Genomic DNA, 21,257 nt, shown 5'->3' with positions numbered 1-21,257 from the left:
CTTAGCGAGGCGAGTGTTTTCGATTTTGAGCGCGGACGAGCGCCCCGGGAGACGTGCCGCCTCGTGTATTTTTTTCTCTTTACTCCTTTTCTTTCTTTGCTTCGCAGCTCGCTTCGATAAGCACGGAAGCGAAAGCGCTCGCCACGCTTTTGTATTCGCGCTTAGTCTGATATCAGATAAAATTCAAGTTGTTGCGTCTTATTCCCTCGCGCCGCGCGGAATATAATTGATACGTCGTCGTTGCGCCCCGCATAGCAACAGCTTATACGAGCTCGTATATACGCCAAGTTTTTGCGAGCGTCCGCCTTTTCACGGGCACGCTTTTCTGTGCAGGTGCTGGGCAGGCAGCAGTACATCGTGCGACCGATGGTAATGGAGGAGAGTTGCACGCCCGGGACCGGCAGCGACAACCCAGCGATTGCCGGAAGTAGCGGGATCATTAACGAGGCCGCGCTGGCACACGCGCCAGCCTTGACCGAACGAAACCTCCGGGAGTATGGAATTCCTCTGCAGCAAGCTATCGAAAAGGTGCTTCTCGTATATATCGACGATTATCTCCCGCGGCGAGAGAAGACTTTGGACTATCAGATATTTATTGAGAATTTTATTTAAAAATTATGTAATATTGGTTGTTAGAAATGCTCGACAAATAGAAATGTCCATTCATTCTAGAGATTTACTGAGAGAAAGTTAATAGGAGAAAAGTTCACTTACTATTATTATTTACTTATTGAGAGATAAAGATATGAATTTTTCATGAGTCTTCAGTTCAAAGATAATCCCTTGAACTTTTAGGATAAGTATTTTTTTTGCGTAAAAAATGTAACGTTTTTAAGCCAAGGCATCAATAAATCAAAAAATTGCCAATAATCTAAAAATTACGAAATATTTTGAAAACTTAAATTTTAAATTGGAAATATTATCTTTTAAAGCTATATTTACATATCAATGATATGATTGTTGGGATTTGTCGCGTGAATATTCCTCAACGATATTCTCAAGAGATTGACATAACAACGATAAAATTAATTTAGTCTCACGTCCAATAATGACGACGTCTTGTTTCTGTTTCAAGTTTGAGTCTTGGTGGAGCTCCATGCCTGGCGTAACTTCCGGTATTAAGCCGCGATTTGTCGTGGACGGCCAGGCGCCGATGAGGCAATGCCTGCATCCGGAGGCCTGTAATAAGGACATCGAGCTACCGGAGCATTACAATTACTTCCACGATCTCCGGAAGGACTTTGTAGAATGCTACTCGTCTCACGGGGAGTTATCGACTCTCGGAGTGCAAGAGATGTTGCAATGTATCCTTTCACGCATTTATGTAAAAACTGCCATCAGTCGTCAAGCTGACCTCGTCATTGCTTACGTACGTTTACCAATTTTCGTATCTTTTTACACACCTAAACATTTACACAAATATTTTTAGTCTTTCTTCGATTTGTAATGTTAAATTTGACATCGGTGCCACTATGTGTAATTAATTAAACGATAGCATTTATTCTCATCCTTTACGAAAATTTAATGCTGGAAGGTAGTGATTAATTATTTATTTTGAGTATTAAGAGCATTGAACAGTATAATACTTTTAATACTCAAAATAAGTAATTTTCAATATTAAATTAGCCAGTATTAAATTGAATTTCTGTAAGAGATATATCAAAATTTTATCAGGATTTTTTAAATCCTGATAAATTTTCTCTTGGATTTCAGAGAACATCAAATTGTGGAAGGGGGGGGGGTATATCAAATATAGAAATTTCAATTACTAGTTTTTTGAATCCGTTGCTATTCTCGGACAACAATTGTCTCCGAAAAAATTTTTTTTTGCTTTCCATCGCTTCTCGATTAAATTTTCGATATTTCTATCGAAGATCGGCTATAAAATGGTCGAATGAAATCTTTACTCGAGACGGTCCCTACTTCGAAGCGTGCCATGCCAGTCAAGGAATCTCTCACATGGTATTGTATGCTAATGCAATGAACACGTCCTCGCCGTATGGTGTACCGGTAACGGTGCTCGGCCGCGGAATGGTATTGCAGTCTCGTGTTTGAACTCGAGCGCCGTAACACCGACATGGTCACGTCTCTCGGCGAAGAAATTCACCCACGTGTCCGTGCCGCTGGCGAATTTCTACGTCGGGGATCTTCGCGTCGCATGGCCGTCAGGCGGCGCGATGGAAGTCGGCATGAGACACACTCGAGACGCCGATCCCCGACGACGACGCGACACCGATCGTCTCCCAAAGCGGAGTCAGTAGCAAGTAGTCTCCGCGGTTGTGCGGAGTGTACGAGCGCACGTGTCGTGAACCGCCGCTGCCGTCCGCGTCCGAGTCTTTCGAGCGGCGATTGTGACGAATCCTCCTGCTGTCTCCGGCCGATCGCGCGAATTGACCGAATTGCCGCAGATTAGATCAGAAAAGATTAGATCGAACGGAGGGAAAGAAAATTGGAGCCGTGCGAGCAGTTGCAGTAATCGTTCCTCGGAGTGACGGGACTCTTCTTCTCGGGCTCAACCCGCGTGCGCTTTAAATCGCTTGGAATTAAAGTCGCGGACAGGTATGTTTTCGTTCCGCATCTGCCTCCAGGCCGGTGTGCGGAGGATAGTTGAAAACAGCTGGACGTTAATTGCATTCGGCGAGTCATTTGAAAAATAAGATTCCGTTATCTGTCGACCGCTCTTCAAACTTGATACGGAAAGGTCTCTTAATCCCGCACATTGAATAACGTAATTAAATTAATCAATCACGATTTTTATTTATTTTTAAAGGTGACATTTGACTCGATAGGAACGTCTCGCGGTATCGCCCTCTCGTTTTTTATTCGCGGAATTGAAATTTATTTCGAGGCTAACAGCAAATAATAGGGCGAATAGTCTGCTCGATTCATCCCAAGCAGAAGAAAAATATCATAATGGGACATCAAAATGGGGCTTCAAAATAATTATTAAAAGTCACTTTGTCAAATCAGTCACGAGAGATTCATTTTAACATCATTTTAACGTTATCGCGGTCTGCTTGGGATTTAATTTTTTTATGACAATAAACGCGGGGTTACTTTGCCCGATGTGGCACTTCCGTTCGTAATGGAGATTCGAATCGCAAAGTTGAGATTTCTTGTACCATGAAGTGTACAAAAAGTAACAGAGGTTCCCGAACGCGAGACAGGATCGTTCATCTTAAATCCGATCTTGATTCGAATTCACGTCGACTATATACCAATCCTCCTTTTATATCCAGCATGCGTCGCGCCGTATCTACCTGGCACTAATAAAACAAGACCACCTGCGCCGTCTGAGACACATGTGTACGAATATGCACGTATGCATATCGATCGGCTCACCGTTCACCTGTTTCAATGCGAGTCGCGCTCGAGATTAGCGCCGGTTTTCTACATTCCGCTCGCAGAACATGCGTGCGCGTATATTCACATATGCGACGTTTGCACATTCGGGATTTGATTTATCGTCATTTATCGGCGGGAATCTGCCGTAGACTTACAGCCTCTTGTATCTGTCAGTGTAATATAAATATTAATGTTTAAATGTTATTCAAACACATTCATTTAAAACTCTCTTGTAAAAATATTTTTCTTGATAATTATGAACTTGTGATATTATCGGAGATTTTTTGCTGCCTGTTTTTATCTAACCGATGCTAGCTTAACGAAATAGTATCATATCACGTCTTTTTACTACTCCTAATCTCGGTTAGACTTTCGAAATTGTCACTTGGCATGTCAGTCCCCCCGATGTCGGATGCTGATAAGAATGAATGTGTTATTAACCGCAAGTGTAATATTCATTGACATTTTTTTCTTATGTTTGTAGTTTATATAAAAAAAAACGAGAATCAGAAATGTAAAGGATTATTTCTGATGCATACTGTCTCCCAGTTTTCAATATCGAAGTCTAATCCTCTATCTTATCGGCATTTCTAGTGCGTAGCAGAATGAACATCTTCGAAGTAGAAGAATCGCGACGATTCATTCAGAAGTCGACGCGAAATACCCTTCCCTCGTCTTTGTTAAAATTGCCGGAATGCAAACTTGATTCCTTCTCGCGTTTCTCCTTCTGCCGCACTTCGCGGGCACGGCACACGGGTCGTTTGTATCACGAGGAAAAGATCATGAGAAACGAGGGAAAAAGGAACGTCGCACTTTATGATCAGTAACGACCAGATGACTTGAGAAAGCCTGCGCGAGGCGATGCCGCCTTATCGGGACCGCGGTTTAAAGGTCAGTCCTCCGATGAAGATATCGGCAACGGGCCAGTAACGAGCGAACGTCACGTGCATATATATATGTATATGTATACATGTATATATCGCTCATTTGCTACAGCAACGATACATTTCAAAAATTGTCATTTTTTTAGTTGCTTGCAGAAAAAGAATGAAAACGTAAAAAAAACATATGTTAAAAGAACATACATTTTTTCCCTCTGTAATCAATTATTGCACTAAAATTGCATTTCAAAATTAATATTACAAATTTTAATGATTTTAAACGTTTAAACCCATTTTCTGGAAAACTTTGCTTCTTGAATTGTGTCGTTATTATACGAGCGATATATTATGTTTTTTCTTCCCTCGTTCCCTCGGCGGTTCTCGTTTCCGATTAGGTGTTGGATATTAGTCCCCGTACTGTCTGTAGTGATCCTGTCGTGCGGATCTACCTGGTTATTATGAGAGTACCCGTTCATTTGTAATTCGCAAATCACGGGATAACGCTCTTTGTATTGCTCGTTTACCTCGCGGTGTAATGTCGTTTACCAAACCGTATTGTTTACCCAGTCCGCTCCGTTCTTTTTCCACTCGTTCGAGTCTGGCACGCTCAAAGTCTCAAACTCACGTCGTACTCGCGGGAAATTCCATCCTGGTCGAATATACAATTTATTTTGTACTATGTGTTAATATTATTACGTTTTTATTATTTTTTTCTTTCTTTATTTATTTCTCTCTCTTTCAATAGCGTTATATAAGATCATATATAATCATTAGGGTTACATGCTGAGTGGCACCGATGTCATTTACAATCAAGAAGTTGTGTCATGAAAAAAGGAGACTGCATAAAAGATACGAAATTAATTACATGAATTATCTTATATTCTCAGATGGTTTCAAAAATCCTATTTTTCCAGATTGTGACTTTGTACGCTCTCTAAAGTATTCTTGAAAGAAACGAACACGAGTCTCGAGCTGTTGCGAGCCATTCAAAAACTATTCGATTATTCATTTTTTTTTTCACCGTAAATTTCACAATCGTATTGGAATATGTGCTATTTATGAATAATTAATTTACTTCAGCTCACATACCAAAAAGGGACTTTTAGTGTACAATATGAAATATTGCTTAAGTTTGATAATTAGAAAAGAGACGCGTGAGACACGCTTGAAAGTAAAAGCCGCGTACCGGTTCTATTAAGTTTTGAGTCAACGCACCGCGCAAAGATCGCAAGAGCTCCGATTTAGAATCGCCCTTCGAACTTCATCCTTCTTACGGACTTGTTGACAGCGCGAACAAGTCGTTCAGCTTGTCAGCATTACGATATCTATCAATCTTATCGAGTAGATTTCTCCTTGACAGTTAAGAATCAGATTTTGGAATGCCGCCAGATACCGACAATGATTTTCACGTCAAAGAGATACAGGACATGGTCAACGTGATACAGAGGATGATCAAGGACGGTAAGCTAATAGAATAATCAAGATTACTGCAGCTGTGACACGCGTGTCTATCGACCGTTGTCGAGGAATGCGCAAAGAAAGGCACATCTATATCTCGAAATTTCTTAGGAAAAAAAAAGAAAGAAAAATTCACAATTGGTAACGTATAATTTCGAAGATCCAGAATCTTGTCAATCTTCTGAAAAGAATTGAATGGAGAAAGGGCTCGTGTTTGGTCCTGAAAAGTGTCTAGACTCGGCAGCGTCGAGAGTTATTTTTCTTTTCGCTTCTATCTCTCTTTCTCTCGGTCGTGAGAGATAAGAATTCTGCATGAGCTACGTGCGTGTAAACACACGCGCACGGTGTAACGTTTCTGTACGCATTTCTCCAAATAATATGCAGTGTGTTTACGTCTGATGGCGATGGCCTTGGAGGTCGCGATTGCGACGCTGATGAAGTCGCTCTCGTCAAAGAGTCACTCTCCTTTCAAGAGCTCTCTCTCTCTCTCTCTCTCTCTCTCTCTCTCGCTATCTCTCTCTCTTTGGAATTCTCCGATCTCGCGAGAAGTAGCGTTTTCTTGAAATCTCGCATTCCCGATACATTAGACGGAGCTCCTTCGAATTTCGAAATTTGGTGGTTCTTGCCCGATTACATTCTCCTGCATGGACAAACACATGCACACTCTCTTTCTTTCTAGTCGCAAGCGAGCGCGGGTCAAGCCACGCAACGTTCTAAGCAGCGTAGCGGCTCTCTTATCACAGTGACACTCAACCTGCGGAAAGTTACATTGGTATAGCTAATACACGCGCGTTAACGCGATAATACGTACGCGAAGGGAAAAAAAGAAGAGACGCGTTGCGCTTTTGACATCGCTCGATCTTTCAATCTGCCCTATTGGCTGCTACGCGTTTAACTGCTAGAGCTAGATTAAATTCAACAGCTTCTCTACAACTGAATCTTCACAATTCGGATTATTTTCGTTATAATTATCGCGAATTCGTCGCGTGACAATTCAAAAGAATATTTGCAAAATTCTTAGTTTCTTCCAAATTACAAAAGAGAAAAATATTTTCTTATAGGTATGATTTATACTGATACTTTTTTATTAGCTACTAGTTTTCTGGTTCGTCGAAAGACTGGCAAGCTAATTGCCGGCATCGAAAAAAGCATCGTGTAAATCAGTCGTCAAGAAACTTTTTGGAATCCGTATTTAGATAAGTGTCATGTATGACGGTATTTTGGCAAGATACCGTTTTTCTTTCCGAGTATTTCAGAAGGTATGCGCGAAGCCATTCTCTCGGGATAAACGAGGAAACGATGATCGTTTCCACGCGCATTCCGCACAAAATCGGATTTTCTACTTGTCGACGGTGCACATTTCGCCGAGACCGCGAATCGAATCGTGCAAGTATGAGAAATCGGAGACTAACTGGCGGATATAAGGTTACGGAGAGGAAACGCATAAGCGCAAGTTTAGAAGACATTGCATATTGTAGTCGATACGTGCTGGAGTTTTTGCGAAGCAGTCCCGGTCATTTTTTTTTTTCCTCGTCAAAATTTTGATCTCCCGTTGGGCATGCGCGAATTTACTTACGGTCTACAAATTGTAACGGGCGAGATTATGCAGAGCATAATGTACTGAAGTGTTGTGAGAATGGCAGAATATGACACTACTGTTTTCTTGACCAAGCTTTATTCAGGCATCATAGCAATGCGCTGAGTCGAAGATTCATTCACTACGAGTTTCTAACGAGAATTGAGCTTGAGCTCAAGGCGGATCTTCGCTTAATAAGCAGAACGGTTTATTTTAATAATCATCGCCAAATAACACGACGTGTCCTACAATCAAAAATAAAGATTAATTCGATTTTTTTTTAAAGAGACAGAGAATTTCTAAAAAATGAGATAAGAATTAAGAGTCAGTAATCGAGAAAAATGCAACAGACAGAAGTAAGTTTTATCATAGTTATATTAAATGATTTCGAGAAGAAGTTAAGAAAGTATTTCTTAACTTGTATTTCCCATCAAAATTACAACAGGCAGTCCATAATGAAAGATATATGATGAAAAATATTTGTTAGAAAAATTATTTCAGAAAATCTAGAATATCGATAATCTAAAAATTATACGCGCAAAATGAATTTTGCAATCTTTGCAAAATTTATTTTTGACAGATTTTGACTTGTCAGTGTCTTGATAATCCTGGAGAACAGGAAACATTTATTTGAGGATTCCGCATTGTCGCATTTTTTTTTTACGTTTTTCGCATGTCATATGCAACGCTAGACCGCACGCCCAGTATTAAGAATGAGAGGAGAAGAAAGAGGAGAGGAAAACGGGTACAGAAAGTGCAGCTGGTGAAGTCAGGCGTGTGTCTGCCTACGTGTTAGCCGGTATGCAGCGTGGCCGCGTGGTATCAGTGATATGCGTGATGTTTACACGCATCGTGTCTCGTAGTCGTCCCATGCTTTTCCATGGGTAGTACGTGCCTCACGGTTTAAGACTTACTTCCAGACTTCCTTGGTATGTTCTGTGCTTACTTCGACGCGGTCCCCAACTCCGACGCTTCGATGATCGCGTTTGTCGAGGACCGAGGTAAGACCGTTCGAAAAACATCCTTGCGAATGAATCTCAAATCGATCGGAGAACGCTCGTTTATTGATCTCTCTGAGATTAAATCATCTTCGCGCGTGTGTACGCTCCCTCCGCGCTTCTCCCGATCGTTTCGCTCTCTTCCTTCCTTTTCTCTTCCGGATTTATTCGTTTTACATTAACATTCCGATTTCCATCAATGTAGATTAATCTTGGGTTACTTACTCATCCTTTTTCTAGTTTTACATTCATTTTTATCAATGTGTATAGATTAACTTTAATCTCAGTTTTAATCTATTCTTTATTTCTTTTTCTAAGAATTTCTTTTTCTAGTTCTTAGAAAAAGAAATAAAGAATAGATTAAACCGAGATTAAAGTTAATCTGTATTGATAGAAAGGAACTAAGAATTACAAGAAGATAAAGAGTAAGACGTTGAACTGAGATTAAAGTTAATCTACTGATGGAAACAGGCATTAGGCACATGAGTGAAGGAGACACGTCACTTATATGTTACGTCACTTTAGAGTGCAGTTAACGAATATTCAATTTTTAATTAATATATGTTATATTATTATGACATGACCGATGTACAATTGTGTGTTAACTTTCAGGTCACATTTTCAAAAATCCCGAGGTGGTCAATATTGTTCTGGAACCTGGTATATGGTAAGTTTGCGAGTTGTATACTTTAAAAATTCTTTCTAATTATTTGTACATCCGATAATCCGTCCTTCAACGAGACACAAACTTATCTTTCAGCTCCAAGGACGAGGAGGTGGACAATGACTGCGTAGTGAGAGCACGCGGTCTCCCCTGGCAATCCTCAGATCAGGACATCGCCAAGTTTTTTCGTGGGTTAAATGTTGCCAAGTAAGTGCATCTCCCCTTGAGATACGTTAAGTAAAAAATCAAATATATTTATTACCAACTAACGGGAGTTTTCTCGAGTAAAACAAATTAATTGTCTCCTAACTGTCTTTTGGTATTTATGCACAAGCCACGTGGATCTGTGTGAAGCAGGTAATATTGAGATAGCTGTACTCCTATGACGCACTTAGACGCACAGATTCTGTCTCGTTTTTCTAGTTTTTCTCCTCCGTGACATAACATAAGTATGATCCGTGGAAATGGATTTCTTACTTCGCTTTATTAGTTGTTGTACATAGTGACTAGCATATTATATCTGGAATCGTGGATCTTGTCACGCTATATGGATTTGTAACTGCGATTTTGAAGTTTTTAGATTTTTCTCGTAGAGCAAGAGAGTCCTTAATAATCGCGTTTTAATAATTGTCTTTATGAAATTCTCTAATGTATTGTAATTAGAGGAGTCGCTGCGCGACGATACGTATACAAGCTAACAATGGTGTAATAACTTTTTTAGGGGTGGTGTAGCTCTTTGTTTAAGTCCTATGGGAAGGCGTAACGGCGAGGCATTGGTACGGTTTATTAATAAAGAACACAGAGACATGGCGCTGAAGCGGCATAAACATCACATGGGTACACGATACATAGAGGTTTACAAGGCCTCCGGCGAGGATTTTGTTGGCGTTGCTGGTGGTACGAGCGGGGAGGCGCACGCTTTTCTGTCACGCGGGGCTCAAGTCATCGTTAGAATGAGAGGCTTGCCGTATGATTGTGTTGCTAAACAAGTGGTACATAATTGTTTAATTTAAGATCCTATTTTGCGTATAACGATAACGAGCTTCTCGATTATACGTATATCGTCTATCATTTTTTCTATTGTACACACTGCGCGGTAATTTTCTCAGCTGGAATTTTTTCAATCCGGACAAAAACCATGCCAAGTGCTGGACGGCGAGGACGGCGTGCTGTTTGTAAAGAAACCGGATGGTAGAGCAACAGGTGACGCCTTCGTGTTATTTGCGAAGGAGGAGGACGCGGTGAAAGCCTTGAGCAAGCACAGAGACTGCATCGGCAGCCGTTATATAGAACTTTTTCGAAGCACAACCGCGGAAGTGCAACAGGTAGAGATTTAAACGTAAATCTGAATTGTAGAAGGTACGTGCATTTTTATCCAAATTTTTGATTTTTTTGTTATACATAGGTCCTAAATAGGGCGACAGATCCGAAACAGGTAATACTACCACCACCGCCTATCACGCAACTTCCACCCTTACTTCCCCAGCATATCATTACGTCCGGTACGCGCAAAGATTGCGTTAGGCTTCGTGGTTTGCCGTACGAGGCACTCGTCGAACACATTTTGGAATTTATGGGTGAACATTCTAAAAATATCGTCTATCAGGGTGTTCACATGGTTTATAATGCTCAGGTAGACATCAATTAATCATACTTGTACGCGGATAATTATTTATATTTTCTATTTTTTTTTTTTTTCGAATCTCCAATTTTGTAATACTCATCAGGGCCAACCGTCCGGCGAGGCATTTATTCAGATGGACAGCGAGGCATCGGCATACGCGTGCGCGTCGCAACGGCATCATCGGTACATGATCTACGGCAAGAAGCAGCGGTACATCGAAGTGTTCCAGTGTAGCGGCGACGACATGAATCTGGTATTGACAGGTGCGGTAACACCGCCGTCGACCAAGGCGCTACTATCACCCGGTACGTTGACCACACAGTCCCCCGCGACCTTGACACATCCGCCTGCGCCAGCACCGGTGCCGGTGCCGGTACCGACCGCGCAGCCGCCGCCACCGCCGCCGCCCCTGTGGGACATTCACGCTCTGGTACAGGCCCAAGCCGCTCAGGCGCAGGCTCAGGTGGCGCACGCGCAGGCCGCCCAGGCGCAGGCTATCAGGAATCAGGATCTATGGCTGATGGCCCTGGCGTCGAATCCGTCTCCTACCTCGACCACTCCCTCACCCACCTCGGCAGTCGCCGCCGCCGCCGCTGCCGCCACGAGCAAGTCTCTAGCTCTCTCGGGTTCGAATCCGATGGCTCAGGCGGCCCAGATCCCCGCTGCCTATACGATGGCATCCCCGACGGCCGCCGCTGTCGCCGCGGCTTTCCATGCACAGCCGACGTCTCCGGCAGCAGCGGCGGCGGCTGCGGCAGCCGCGGCGGCTACGCCGTTTTTGTTCTTCAACGTTCCCCATCATCATCATCATCATCCCCGTATTCCTATTCTGCACCGGGCACCGGCGCCGCATGGGCTGTTAGCGCCTATCATGCCCACCGCGCCGACCTTGAACCCGGCCGCGCTAATGGGCTTGAAGCGAACGTGGGATGCCGCCTTTCCCGCCGACGCGACGACGAGTACCGTCGCGAAACGTACGGCCTGGCACGCACCAGCGGCGGCGTTTCACGCGCCAGCCCCGACCCCGGGCTTGCCTTACCCAGCTCAGTTCTATCCTCAGATCTGATGCGCCGTCGCGTCGATCTCTTAGAGCCCTCGTTTTTATAGACTCTTTCCTCGGGATTCCCACGGTGAGGAGAACGGAAACGATTGCCTCGGGTTTTCCCGCTAGACGAGCAAGAAATTTGTTATTCGCGCGAGAGTACGCATGCTACGCGGGAATCGCCGTGTTACCGACAATACGACTTACTTTTGACGGATTTATGTACATTCTTAGCGAGTAAGCGTTGTAATTATTCGCGACTGTCTATGACATTCCGTTTTTCGTATTCCAAGTGCAAGTCTGGCAGAACGTCAGTTTACAACGTTTGTCCGGCTGACAAAGTGTACCTAACCGTTTTGGGAATGCTTGGTACAAATTCGGGCGTTACTTACACGACGGTACTTAACTCGCAAGACAGTTTATTTTTTTCCTATCCTAATGCACTTAGGCAGCAAGGTTAATTTCGGTAAGCATGTTAATTATAATGATAGCGATATAAAAATTCCATTTGTGGCGTGCGCACATACTTTTTTAATCGTGTGTTCACAAAGTACGTGTGGAAGATCGCGTACATACGGAAAAAACGTTCTTCCACGTAAGCGTAATCAAGTGCCTTATCTAATGCAATGTGAACACCAAGTACTTTGCCTAGCTCTCAAAATTTTATGATCGATACACGCTCCCTTATGTATATATTTATATATATACAAGAGCGTTTCAAAATTATCACTATTATATTAATGTATACCGCAGATTAATCCTGGATTTTACCGATTAGGAACTGTTTGAGACATTAATATTCTCCAGGTATTTTTTTTTACAGATGTTTTCCTTGATCAAATGTTAAAGTCTGTTATTCTTTCTTTCAAAATAATCATTGTCAAATTTTGTTAATGTAATATATGATTTCATCAATACATTGCTGCTATATTTTGTATTTTATTGATATTTTTTAAGCAACTTTAGTTGTTTATGACTTTAATGTCTGATGTCTCACTGTAACATCTGTGAAAAAATGCTCAACGAGAATGATTTTTGTCTCAGCAAAGAAGCCTGCAAGTTGGTATTATCAGAAATACCCACGTTTATATATACATATATATAAATAATTTATATATTTTGCTAGAAATATTTTATTAGTAATTAAGTGTAAAATGGACATTCCATCCAAAATGTTATATATTCTAAAGTTCTAATTCGGACGTATATAGTTGATTCTTTTATACGTGGCATCTATCTACGTGCATGTATGTTACAATCTATATATGTAAATAAAATTTCGTCACTAATTATCTGCGAACGTATTACACAGTTCGCTCTTAATTGGCTTCGTCGCGGATCTCTTTGCCGTCTGTCTTCTTCTCTCAAGGATTGTAACATGCAAGCTTTGATTTAAAATACTAGAAAGTTAATATATATATATATATGTGTGAATCACACAGTCCCTATAACAAAGCACACGCAAGATCCGTTTTGCTCTGTTATTTTATATTTGGGGAAAATCGCGCGCATATATACACACGTACACACACCTTCGTACCACATAAGCGTTCACTGCATTTAGTACAATATCGTCAATAATCCACGCCTATCTTACACTGATGTGATCCAGCACTAATTCTATCGTGTGTGACGGATAATATCTTAGTATATATCGAGTATGTGCATTAATAATAATCGGACCCTTTGGTTTTGGAGAGTATCCGATATAACGGGGGAAGCGAAGAAAAAAAGGCGAAATTATAAAAAAAAAGAACACGCCGTCTCTGTATTACGCTCTCGCGGCTTGTGATTTAACTGTGGTGTCGGCGGTATTTACTCTTTCAAAGCTGGCTTACGGCCTAATACCTTTTTGTGATAGTGTAGTTGGTGAGATCGCACACACTGAAGACGGATAGGTAGATTGGATAGGTAGATTTGGTGTACCAGGGAATCGAGTATCGGCTACGCCGAGAGGATGCGGAGCTCGTACGAGGCGCTTGTACTCTCGCAAGAAGGTGGCCAGATACTTCACGCACTGCCACGCCAATTAAACGGGCTTCCACTAATTCGCAAACGAACCGCGAGGAGAGGAGAGCCGGAGTCCTCTCGGCGAAGTCGATCCTCGAGTCTGTCGCGCGGATCGCGAAGTGTTGTTTATGGTAATTTCATTTCTTCCTCTTGCCACGGTTTTTTTTATATACATATATATGTGTTGTTAGAATATAATGGGGAACATTTATAGCTATATAGACACAAACACACGGTCATGAATTTGCTACTTCACGCGGATACGCGAAACCGATTCTGGTTTGCATGCCGTGTGTGGTTCCGTGGAGGAGGGATACGTAACTTTCCTCCGCGAGCGCGATTGCCTAACGGATCCGATCTTTTCTCTTTCTTTTTTTTCTTTTTTTTTCCGCCCCTCGTTTACACACACGGTTACATATATCGTATCCGGTAAACTGTCCCTGTCCGGGCGGTGTGTTTCATTCACCGACAGAAAAAAAAAAAGAAATGTTCCTCTCACTTCTTTCTCCCGAGCCACCTCGCAACAAATTTTCCATTCACCTTCCCTTTTTTCATCGCGTGATCCCTATAATTATCCGGCCACTTTTCGTACGCGACAGTAACAGCACCACCGGTACAAAATCAGTCGCAGTAGAGCATCTTGATATAATCATTTCCATCCTGTCATAGCGGCCGCAGTAAAGTACCTGTTATTACGCGTTATTGAACATTCTTGATCCGGTTCTTGGTATTAATAACGTAACTGTTCGAGAGGATAATTTACTTGAAGATAATTGAGGGTCGTTTGGAAAAAAAAAGGAAAGAAAAGAAGGAACGAACAGTCGGGAACACAATTGCACGATAAACGCTCGTTCATTTAATCTCGGGACGCTACAGGTGAGCCGATACGAATTAATTATGATTTTGCAACGGTAACTCGTTTCCATAAAATGAGAGAGACAGTCGACAGAGAATATAAAAGTCTTCGACGGCGAAGACGCAACGCGATTATACCCTGCGTTCCGAATCGGCGTCCTGAGATTAAAGAATCTGAGAAGGGCGGGAGGGAGGGAGGACGTGCATTTCTCTGACATCTTTCTAAAACGTCGGGAATTGTATCTTCCGACTCGGTCGTAGCATTAATTGATATTATAAAGAGCGAGATACGGCGAGACGACGTGAAACGGACCGACGTTGACCATTCCCGGACGTCGATCGTTCATCGCGCTTATATTACTTATTATCACTTATCACATAGACCATTACGGACGAGCGATCGGCGAGGAGAACGATGAGAATACGGTGTGCCAATCGGTCGGTGCCTTTCGCGTCGTCTCCGTCTAGGGGTGGCATCTCCGGAGTGTTGTAGCACAAGTGTATATCGAGAGCGTGAATCCTAGCGTAATGACAACGCGAACTTAAAGAAAAATTCCATCATCTTCACGTTTCTTCATCCCATTGAGATCTCTTTCTATCTTTTCCCTTCCTCTCTTCCCCATCCGAGAAGACATAGGACACACGCGCACGGTATACATGTGTTTATCCATGCATACGCACACTTTTACACACACACATACACACGCGATATAATCTCTCTTTTTTTTTTTACTTCCTGTATACACTCTCTGTATATCGACGATTTTTATATCGACGGTGAGAACGATCATGTTTAATAAATGTGCCTTGTGGATATATATATCTTTTTGCTTGCCGGGTTGGTGGACTCTTACCCTGATTTATATTACGTCGTACTCGATGGTTGCATTCTTCGCGCCCGATCCCGTTGCGCCGTCTCGCTCTTCGCGCCTCTCTCGAGCGAGGCGAAGCGTGATTGAGTTTTAAGGACAAGACGCGCGTGTCCTCCATAAAACGCTCGGATTTGCAAGATTGCCGTGATTCTTCGTTTTTCGGAGGAGAAACCGTTGAAGATTGCAACCACCGCGTATCTTGTTGCGTTCTATACATTTTTTTTTTCATTGGGCTCACAGGTATCTTTGGTATCTACAGATCAAGTTGGAGATTTCTGTGTCGTAACTCTTAGCTCTCTCTTTCTCTCACTCGCCCTTTTTGTTTTTTTGTTCTGTCTTTTTTCCTCTCACGTAAAATTCTCTCTCACTCTCTCTCTCTCTCTCTCTCTCTTTCCTCTCTTCTCTGTTCGTTTCTCTGACATTTTGTGAATCTTCCCTTCTTTCTATCTCCTGGAAGATTGATCTTTAAGTGTGTCTCTCCCATTTCATGATTACTCACTCTTTCGAGATTTGAAATTCTCGATTTATTCAAATCTATCAAAATTATTTTTCAATGTGGCCAATACTTACGAGCCGTTGCTTTTTGCTATGCCGATCATCCCGGTTTATTAGAGACTAATCTATAGCGAATCTACTTATCTTCCTCCCATCGTGCCACACGTTTCCCCTTGTACGCCTGCAAATGGCCTAATGCGATACGAATCCAGTTGAATTGTGCGAAATGTACGGCTTGCCATCCGTGTCATGTCTTTGCTCAAGTTAAATTTATTCAAATAATGGAATAGAATACGAAATAATTTGATCAAGATAATCGCTTTGTATTATTTACTATTCATTTTTCAGAATCTTTTAAATGTCTCTTAAGGATAAGTGGCACGCATGTGAGCTGTACTTTTGTCACAAAAAAGCACACGCAAAAAGGCTTTTTCGCTGGGCAAGGGAGAGAGAGAGAAGGAAATGAGAGGGGGAGAGAGAGAGAGAGAAGAGAGCGAAAGAAGGAAAGGAAGGGTAGAAGGGGTGAGAAAAAGAGAGTGAGAGAGTGAGAATCTGCGTGTATCTGGTGATTTGGCAGAGGGGCGAAATCGCAAGTTGGTGCTGCATTACATATTTTATATATATACATATAAAAAGGATATACATTATATATCGTGTTACAATGGTGCAGTGTCGATTGCTGTTATGGTAGCGGGACTACAAATACTAACTTCTGTGCTTCCAGGTAGGCCAAGTCCAAGTCATTATTCCTTTGGATGACTGCGTTCTTTGTACGTTTTGAGCAGTACGTGTGATCGCGCACGGGGAGATTATTTCTCGCAAAGATCTCATAATATAGTTTTATTAATATTTTTAAAACAAATAGAATGAAATAGAATGACTTTTGAATTTCAGGCGTGAGGACTGGATTGTCGTTTAGTTTAAGAATGACTGACATATAAAATATATCAGGCAAATACGGTGCCCGAAACGTACAAGACCAGTCTAATTGAAAGTGAAATCGTGCAGCGTGCGAAGTTAGAATATCTTAGTGGTTGTTTCATTAAAAAGAAAAAAAAACAAACTATCCCACTAATTCACTTTCGATAGTGCGAACTACACGCTGTTGATTATGGTCGACTGTATACTGGCGCAATACTAAATGAGAACGCTTTGTGTGCTTCTAGAAAACATCTCTGCGGATCTGCACGATGTCACTCGTCGTGGTAATTGTGGAGTGGTTACATAGTGGGCACTCTTCTTTACGTTTGTACATACATAACGGACGATCGTGGGTACTGCGAGTCCCTTTTTTTTTCTTGTCAATGAATAAATTAAGCTCAAGTCCGCGACATTTACGATTCGCGAATTCGCAGTGGATCCTACAAGCATGACCGCTTCTTGTTTTCGCTCGTGTTGATCTTAATTAAGCCGGCCGACCGGATCAGCCTAAAGAACGTTGATTATCGTTTTCTTTCTTTCCTCCTTAGGGGGCACGATGTTGCCACCACCGCCCGTAGCGATATTTCCGCCTGCGGCCGCGATGTTGCCCCGCGGCCCGCCGCAATTCGCCACGCCGTATCCGCCGCCCATCTTCTACTGGCCTTACCCCTCGCCGCCGGTTAGTCCGACCAATTATTACACCCCCGCGAGCGTCGGCGGCATCGCACCGATTCCTCAGCAAGCTGCTCTGGTGAGTAAAAGGCTCGTGTCTTCTCGAAATCGTCCCTCGCTCCAGCGAGGCGAGAAAAAAGCAATTCTATCATTTATCTGGCTCTACTTATTTTTCTAAACGTTTCCAATGAAAGGTGTTAATTGTATGTCCAGCGTCTACAAATTAAAATTAAAGTTTAAATTAAAATTACTAAGAGCTTCCAAAATAAAGGGTCAGTCATTGTTGTACTTTTCATGACAAGAAACTGTGTGTCCAACTTGTATTAACTTACTAACGATTAATTATTTTACGTTTTTCGCTCTTAGCGATTATACTAGATAAATTGTGTGACCACAGTTGGCGCCAGCTGAATGTCTGCAATTAGCACCCGGTGCAACGACGCTGCCGACGTCCACGGCCACGGGACCGGACGCCCGTATCGACGCGTACCTACCACGAGTGGAGCTGGATAAACGCATGGCCGCGCTGCCACCGCCGCAGACCGAGTGCAATCCCTTCGTTGAGGTTTTCATGGTTTGATCTCCTCGGCCGGATCCTTCTTGCCTTCTTGTCCCGGTTCCTTGCCTCGATAGACACGCGATCCTGAGTAGTCGGCGAGACGAGCGGTCGAGACCGCTCATAGAATCGACTAGAACGGGATATCGCGTGAGAAGGGGCCGTTGTTTCAGGGGCACCCGCGCGAATCCTTGACAGAACGGTCCTCGTCCTCGTCGATGTTCGACGGGGCCTAGCAATATTTTTCGACGCGACAATTTTTCGTACGCATCGCGTACGTAAACTTAGACGTACACGGCAAAGTGCAAATGCAAAGGTGTAATTTCTCCACCCTCCGCCCCTTACCCCTACGCGTTTTCTCCAAAGGAAATCACCCCCCTTCTCTCGTAAATTTCCGACGCGCCGGCCGCGAGAGCGACGCGTTTCTTTCTAGTCTAGAGATAGATAGGAGCCGTTGTGGCGCGATGCACAGCGGCGTCGTTTCTTTCTCGTCCGATTTGTTCCGATTTTCCCTCCCCTGGAATGAGACGAACCGCGTATCGCGTTCTCCTCCATTTAATCCTCCTTTTTTTTTGCTTTATTTCTTTTATTACGTTACACTCTTATCATTTCCGTTGCAACGACGTTGCAAATTGGACTTCGATCCTCGCCCGTACTTTTGCCCGCGTCGACTTGGAAGGGCTTGCGGAATAGATGAATTATGAATATATGTACATATATATTCGAGCAACGGATTTGCACGTGTCTCGCGTGCTCTTATATTTTAGATATACAAATTACGCATTAAATAGATTGTAAATAATAATTATATTTACCGATCGCCGTGAACGATTGCATCGGATAATGTTTCAGGATGTGGCCCGTGCCGCGCACTCGCGTTTGCGATTATTGTCCAAACGCCGTCAGATTTGTATCGATTACCGCGGACGGTATTTAAAAAAAGATCGAGCTTGGAGTTACGTTGCGGGCTACGTCTCGTTAGTTTTTCCGTTTCTCAAATTTTACGTGTGACCTGTTTTACGACGATTACTTAATTTAATTTTTAAAGTTTTAAGATGAGAATTAATATATAACATGTATACATATGTTACATATGTATGTATATTTTTCATCGGTCGTTCGTCTCTCTCATCGTTCGGCCATAAATTGTTAAATTCGCATTGCGCTTTCCTCTTGTTTTTTTTTTCTCTTCAAACGTGCGTTCTCCATGTCTTTCAGTATACACGTATACGCTGTTAAACGACGACGTCTCGTTTCTCACGTTAAAACAGCAAATATTACAAAAGTCTTCCGTTAGTCTCTCGCCTCTCCTCGCCGAGAGCGAATTTCGCTGTCCCGTTCGTTCTATTCGAACCTAGAGATACATATCGACTCATATTAATCACAACGATCAGCACATATTAGCGTTACAGTTGACACTTTTACGATACGATATGTGTATAGGAGTATGTAGACGTAAGTGAAATATCCGTTCGGAACTTATAACTCGTTAAGTTAAAGAATACGGCCGCGACAGATTTTTAGCCGCCTGTATAGCTCAACTACACAATTTATATTTCGGATTCGTATATGGAATACGGGTCCGGTTGAATTGACACTTCGCCGAAGGCCGGTGTGAAATTCGATTATTTTCTTCCCCGCCTTGCGGAAGGTGACAATTGCGATATTAATTGCCGAGTTCAATTTTAAGTATATCGACACTTGCGTGTCAAAGCAAGTCCGAATTTAAGTCGTCAGATTTATTAGATCGTACGAATAAAGACGAAGGTTCTTTGTAGATGATTAAGAAAGGAAAATGTATCCTAAGAAGAATTATTCCTTCGAACTATGTACAATCTTCGCTTCAATGAAGCCTGCAATATTTGCTTGGAAAAATGTTTATATCATCGAGGCGGATAAAATCGTGTATAATTACGTATAGCCGACAATTTATTTCGCGATAAAGGTGATTATGGAGAAAAGAGATGTCTTCTCACGACCATTTTTCCATAGCTTCTCTTTAGCTACTTCACAATTTTAAATTTTAATCTCGAACGTAAATGATTGCTGGCGATGCATTTTTCGCTCGCCTCAACGTTTTTATCCGTGCGATCTACTTCGCTTCGCTCAAACGCAACGAAAGTAAACGAGATCGCGCGCGATCGGGGTTCGTCTGGCGCGCGTGATCCTTCCTCGCTCCTCTTCCTTTTAGTCCTTTATATGACAATTTCGCCGAACTTCGGCGCGCGCTTCGACGCTCCGATCCTTGACGAGCGCGATTTAGGCACGACCGTCGCGGCTCCGCGATTCGGATGCAGCCGCCGCATCCCTACCGGGGGGCTCAATGTTTGTCGTGCCGTCGTTACCGTACGTGTGATCACGCACGACTGGTGCAATAGTTGATAATCGTCTCGTGGTAAATTCGTGCAATAGAGATCAAGCAGGTGCGCCTCCGGTGCTGAGGAACGCTAAAACGGCTTTAGTCGAGGTTTAGTCTGGTTTGAAAAACCGCCGACCTTGCCAAGTGAATACTTTCCCCTTTCTCTCTCTGCGGCGTTGATATGTTATTTTATTATTGTATATAGATAATATCGAGATCTACATTTTATATATAAAAGGAAACTGTAGACAGTTCCCTTCACGAATAACTTGTCTGCCGTTAATAAAAACCACACAGGTGCAATACCTGGTTTATTTAAAATTGCACTGCGCGTTAACGCTGACAATTACGATCAAGTTATTTTTACTCGTTGCATACACGCGTCTCTAGTAGGTTGCGATAACGCGTACCGCTGTCCAAATGCATCCGTAAGCAACGGAGGTACCTGATTGGGCGATCTCGAAATGAGCCTTCTTTTATATATAGATATAATAGAAAGAATTGTATATATATACACATATATATACACCCACAAATGCACACCTATAAATTACATATCTGTAATATTGTAAGATTATACGCGTCTCTACCAGCCGAAGAAATGTTGCGTCGCGTCTCTCCAAAGGCGCGGAAATTGGAGAGTGGGAAGCCGTTTCGCTGATACGTAAGCCGCGTTGCAGCCACATCGAGTGTGGCACCGCGGAATTTCTTCGTCGATTAATTGTTGTCAGACGTAGAAAGAATCTCCCCCATGCCAATGTTCGTTTCAGCGGTCCGAGAAAAAAAAACGGCTGCGACGAATAGTAACCTGATATTTAATTATGTTATCTTGACGATATTAATATTAATATATTCGATATTGTTTTGAAGCGCTCGTTGTTTCCTTGCCGGAGGCATTTGTCCCACGTATCCCTTGGTGTGAAGCACTT

At 42.6% G+C, this 21,257-nt stretch overlaps 1 protein-coding gene across 5 annotated transcripts; it reads left to right on the top strand.

Moving 5' to 3' along the window:
- The first annotated feature begins 459 nt into the window (after positions 1-459).
- On the top strand, positions 460-21,135 carry LOC105451234 (RNA-binding protein fusilli). 5 transcript variants are annotated; one of them, XM_011691572.1, is made up of 11 exons: positions 460-528; positions 1,076-1,304; positions 5,598-5,687; positions 8,871-8,925; positions 9,019-9,129; positions 9,644-9,914; positions 10,032-10,247; positions 10,328-10,555; positions 10,650-10,851; positions 17,290-17,492; positions 17,811-21,135. In XM_011691572.1, exons 2-11 carry the CDS (start codon positions 1,097-1,099, stop codon positions 17,991-17,993), a joined length of 1,767 nt encoding a protein of 588 aa, XP_011689874.1. In that variant the 5' UTR covers positions 460-528; positions 1,076-1,096; the 3' UTR covers positions 17,994-21,135. The 5 variants fall into 5 exon arrangements, with proteins under 5 accessions (XP_011689874.1, XP_011689882.1, XP_011689901.1 ...); XM_011691580.1 differs by lacking the exons at positions 460-528; positions 1,076-1,304 and adding an exon at positions 2,082-2,559 and having other exon boundaries at positions 5,587-5,687; XM_011691599.1 differs by lacking the exons at positions 460-528; positions 1,076-1,304 and adding an exon at positions 2,084-2,559 and having other exon boundaries at positions 5,616-5,687.
- The last annotated feature ends 122 nt before the right edge of the window (positions 21,136-21,257 follow it).

The sequence above is a fragment of the Wasmannia auropunctata genome, unplaced genomic scaffold (assembly GCF_000956235.1).
Source record: "Wasmannia auropunctata unplaced genomic scaffold, wasmannia.A_1.0 LD336106.1, whole genome shotgun sequence".
In the NCBI taxonomy this organism is placed as follows: domain Eukaryota; kingdom Metazoa; phylum Arthropoda; class Insecta; order Hymenoptera; family Formicidae; genus Wasmannia; species Wasmannia auropunctata.
Note: the sequence above shows the minus strand (reverse complement) of the source record. Positions and strands in the feature narration are given on the sequence as shown.

Bases quoted from the DNA above. Each gene is read 5' to 3' on its own strand.
- LOC105451234 (XM_011691572.1), top strand. From the start codon at position 1,097: ATGCCTGGCGTAACTTCCGGTATTAAGCCGCGATTTGTCGTGGACGGC. The intron at 8,926-9,018 runs GTAAGTTTGCGA...CTTATCTTTCAG, and splicing joins GTTCTGGAACCTGGTATATG to CTCCAAGGACGAGGAGGTGG. The intron at 9,130-9,643 runs GTAAGTGCATCT...TAACTTTTTTAG, and splicing joins CGTGGGTTAAATGTTGCCAA to GGGTGGTGTAGCTCTTTGTT.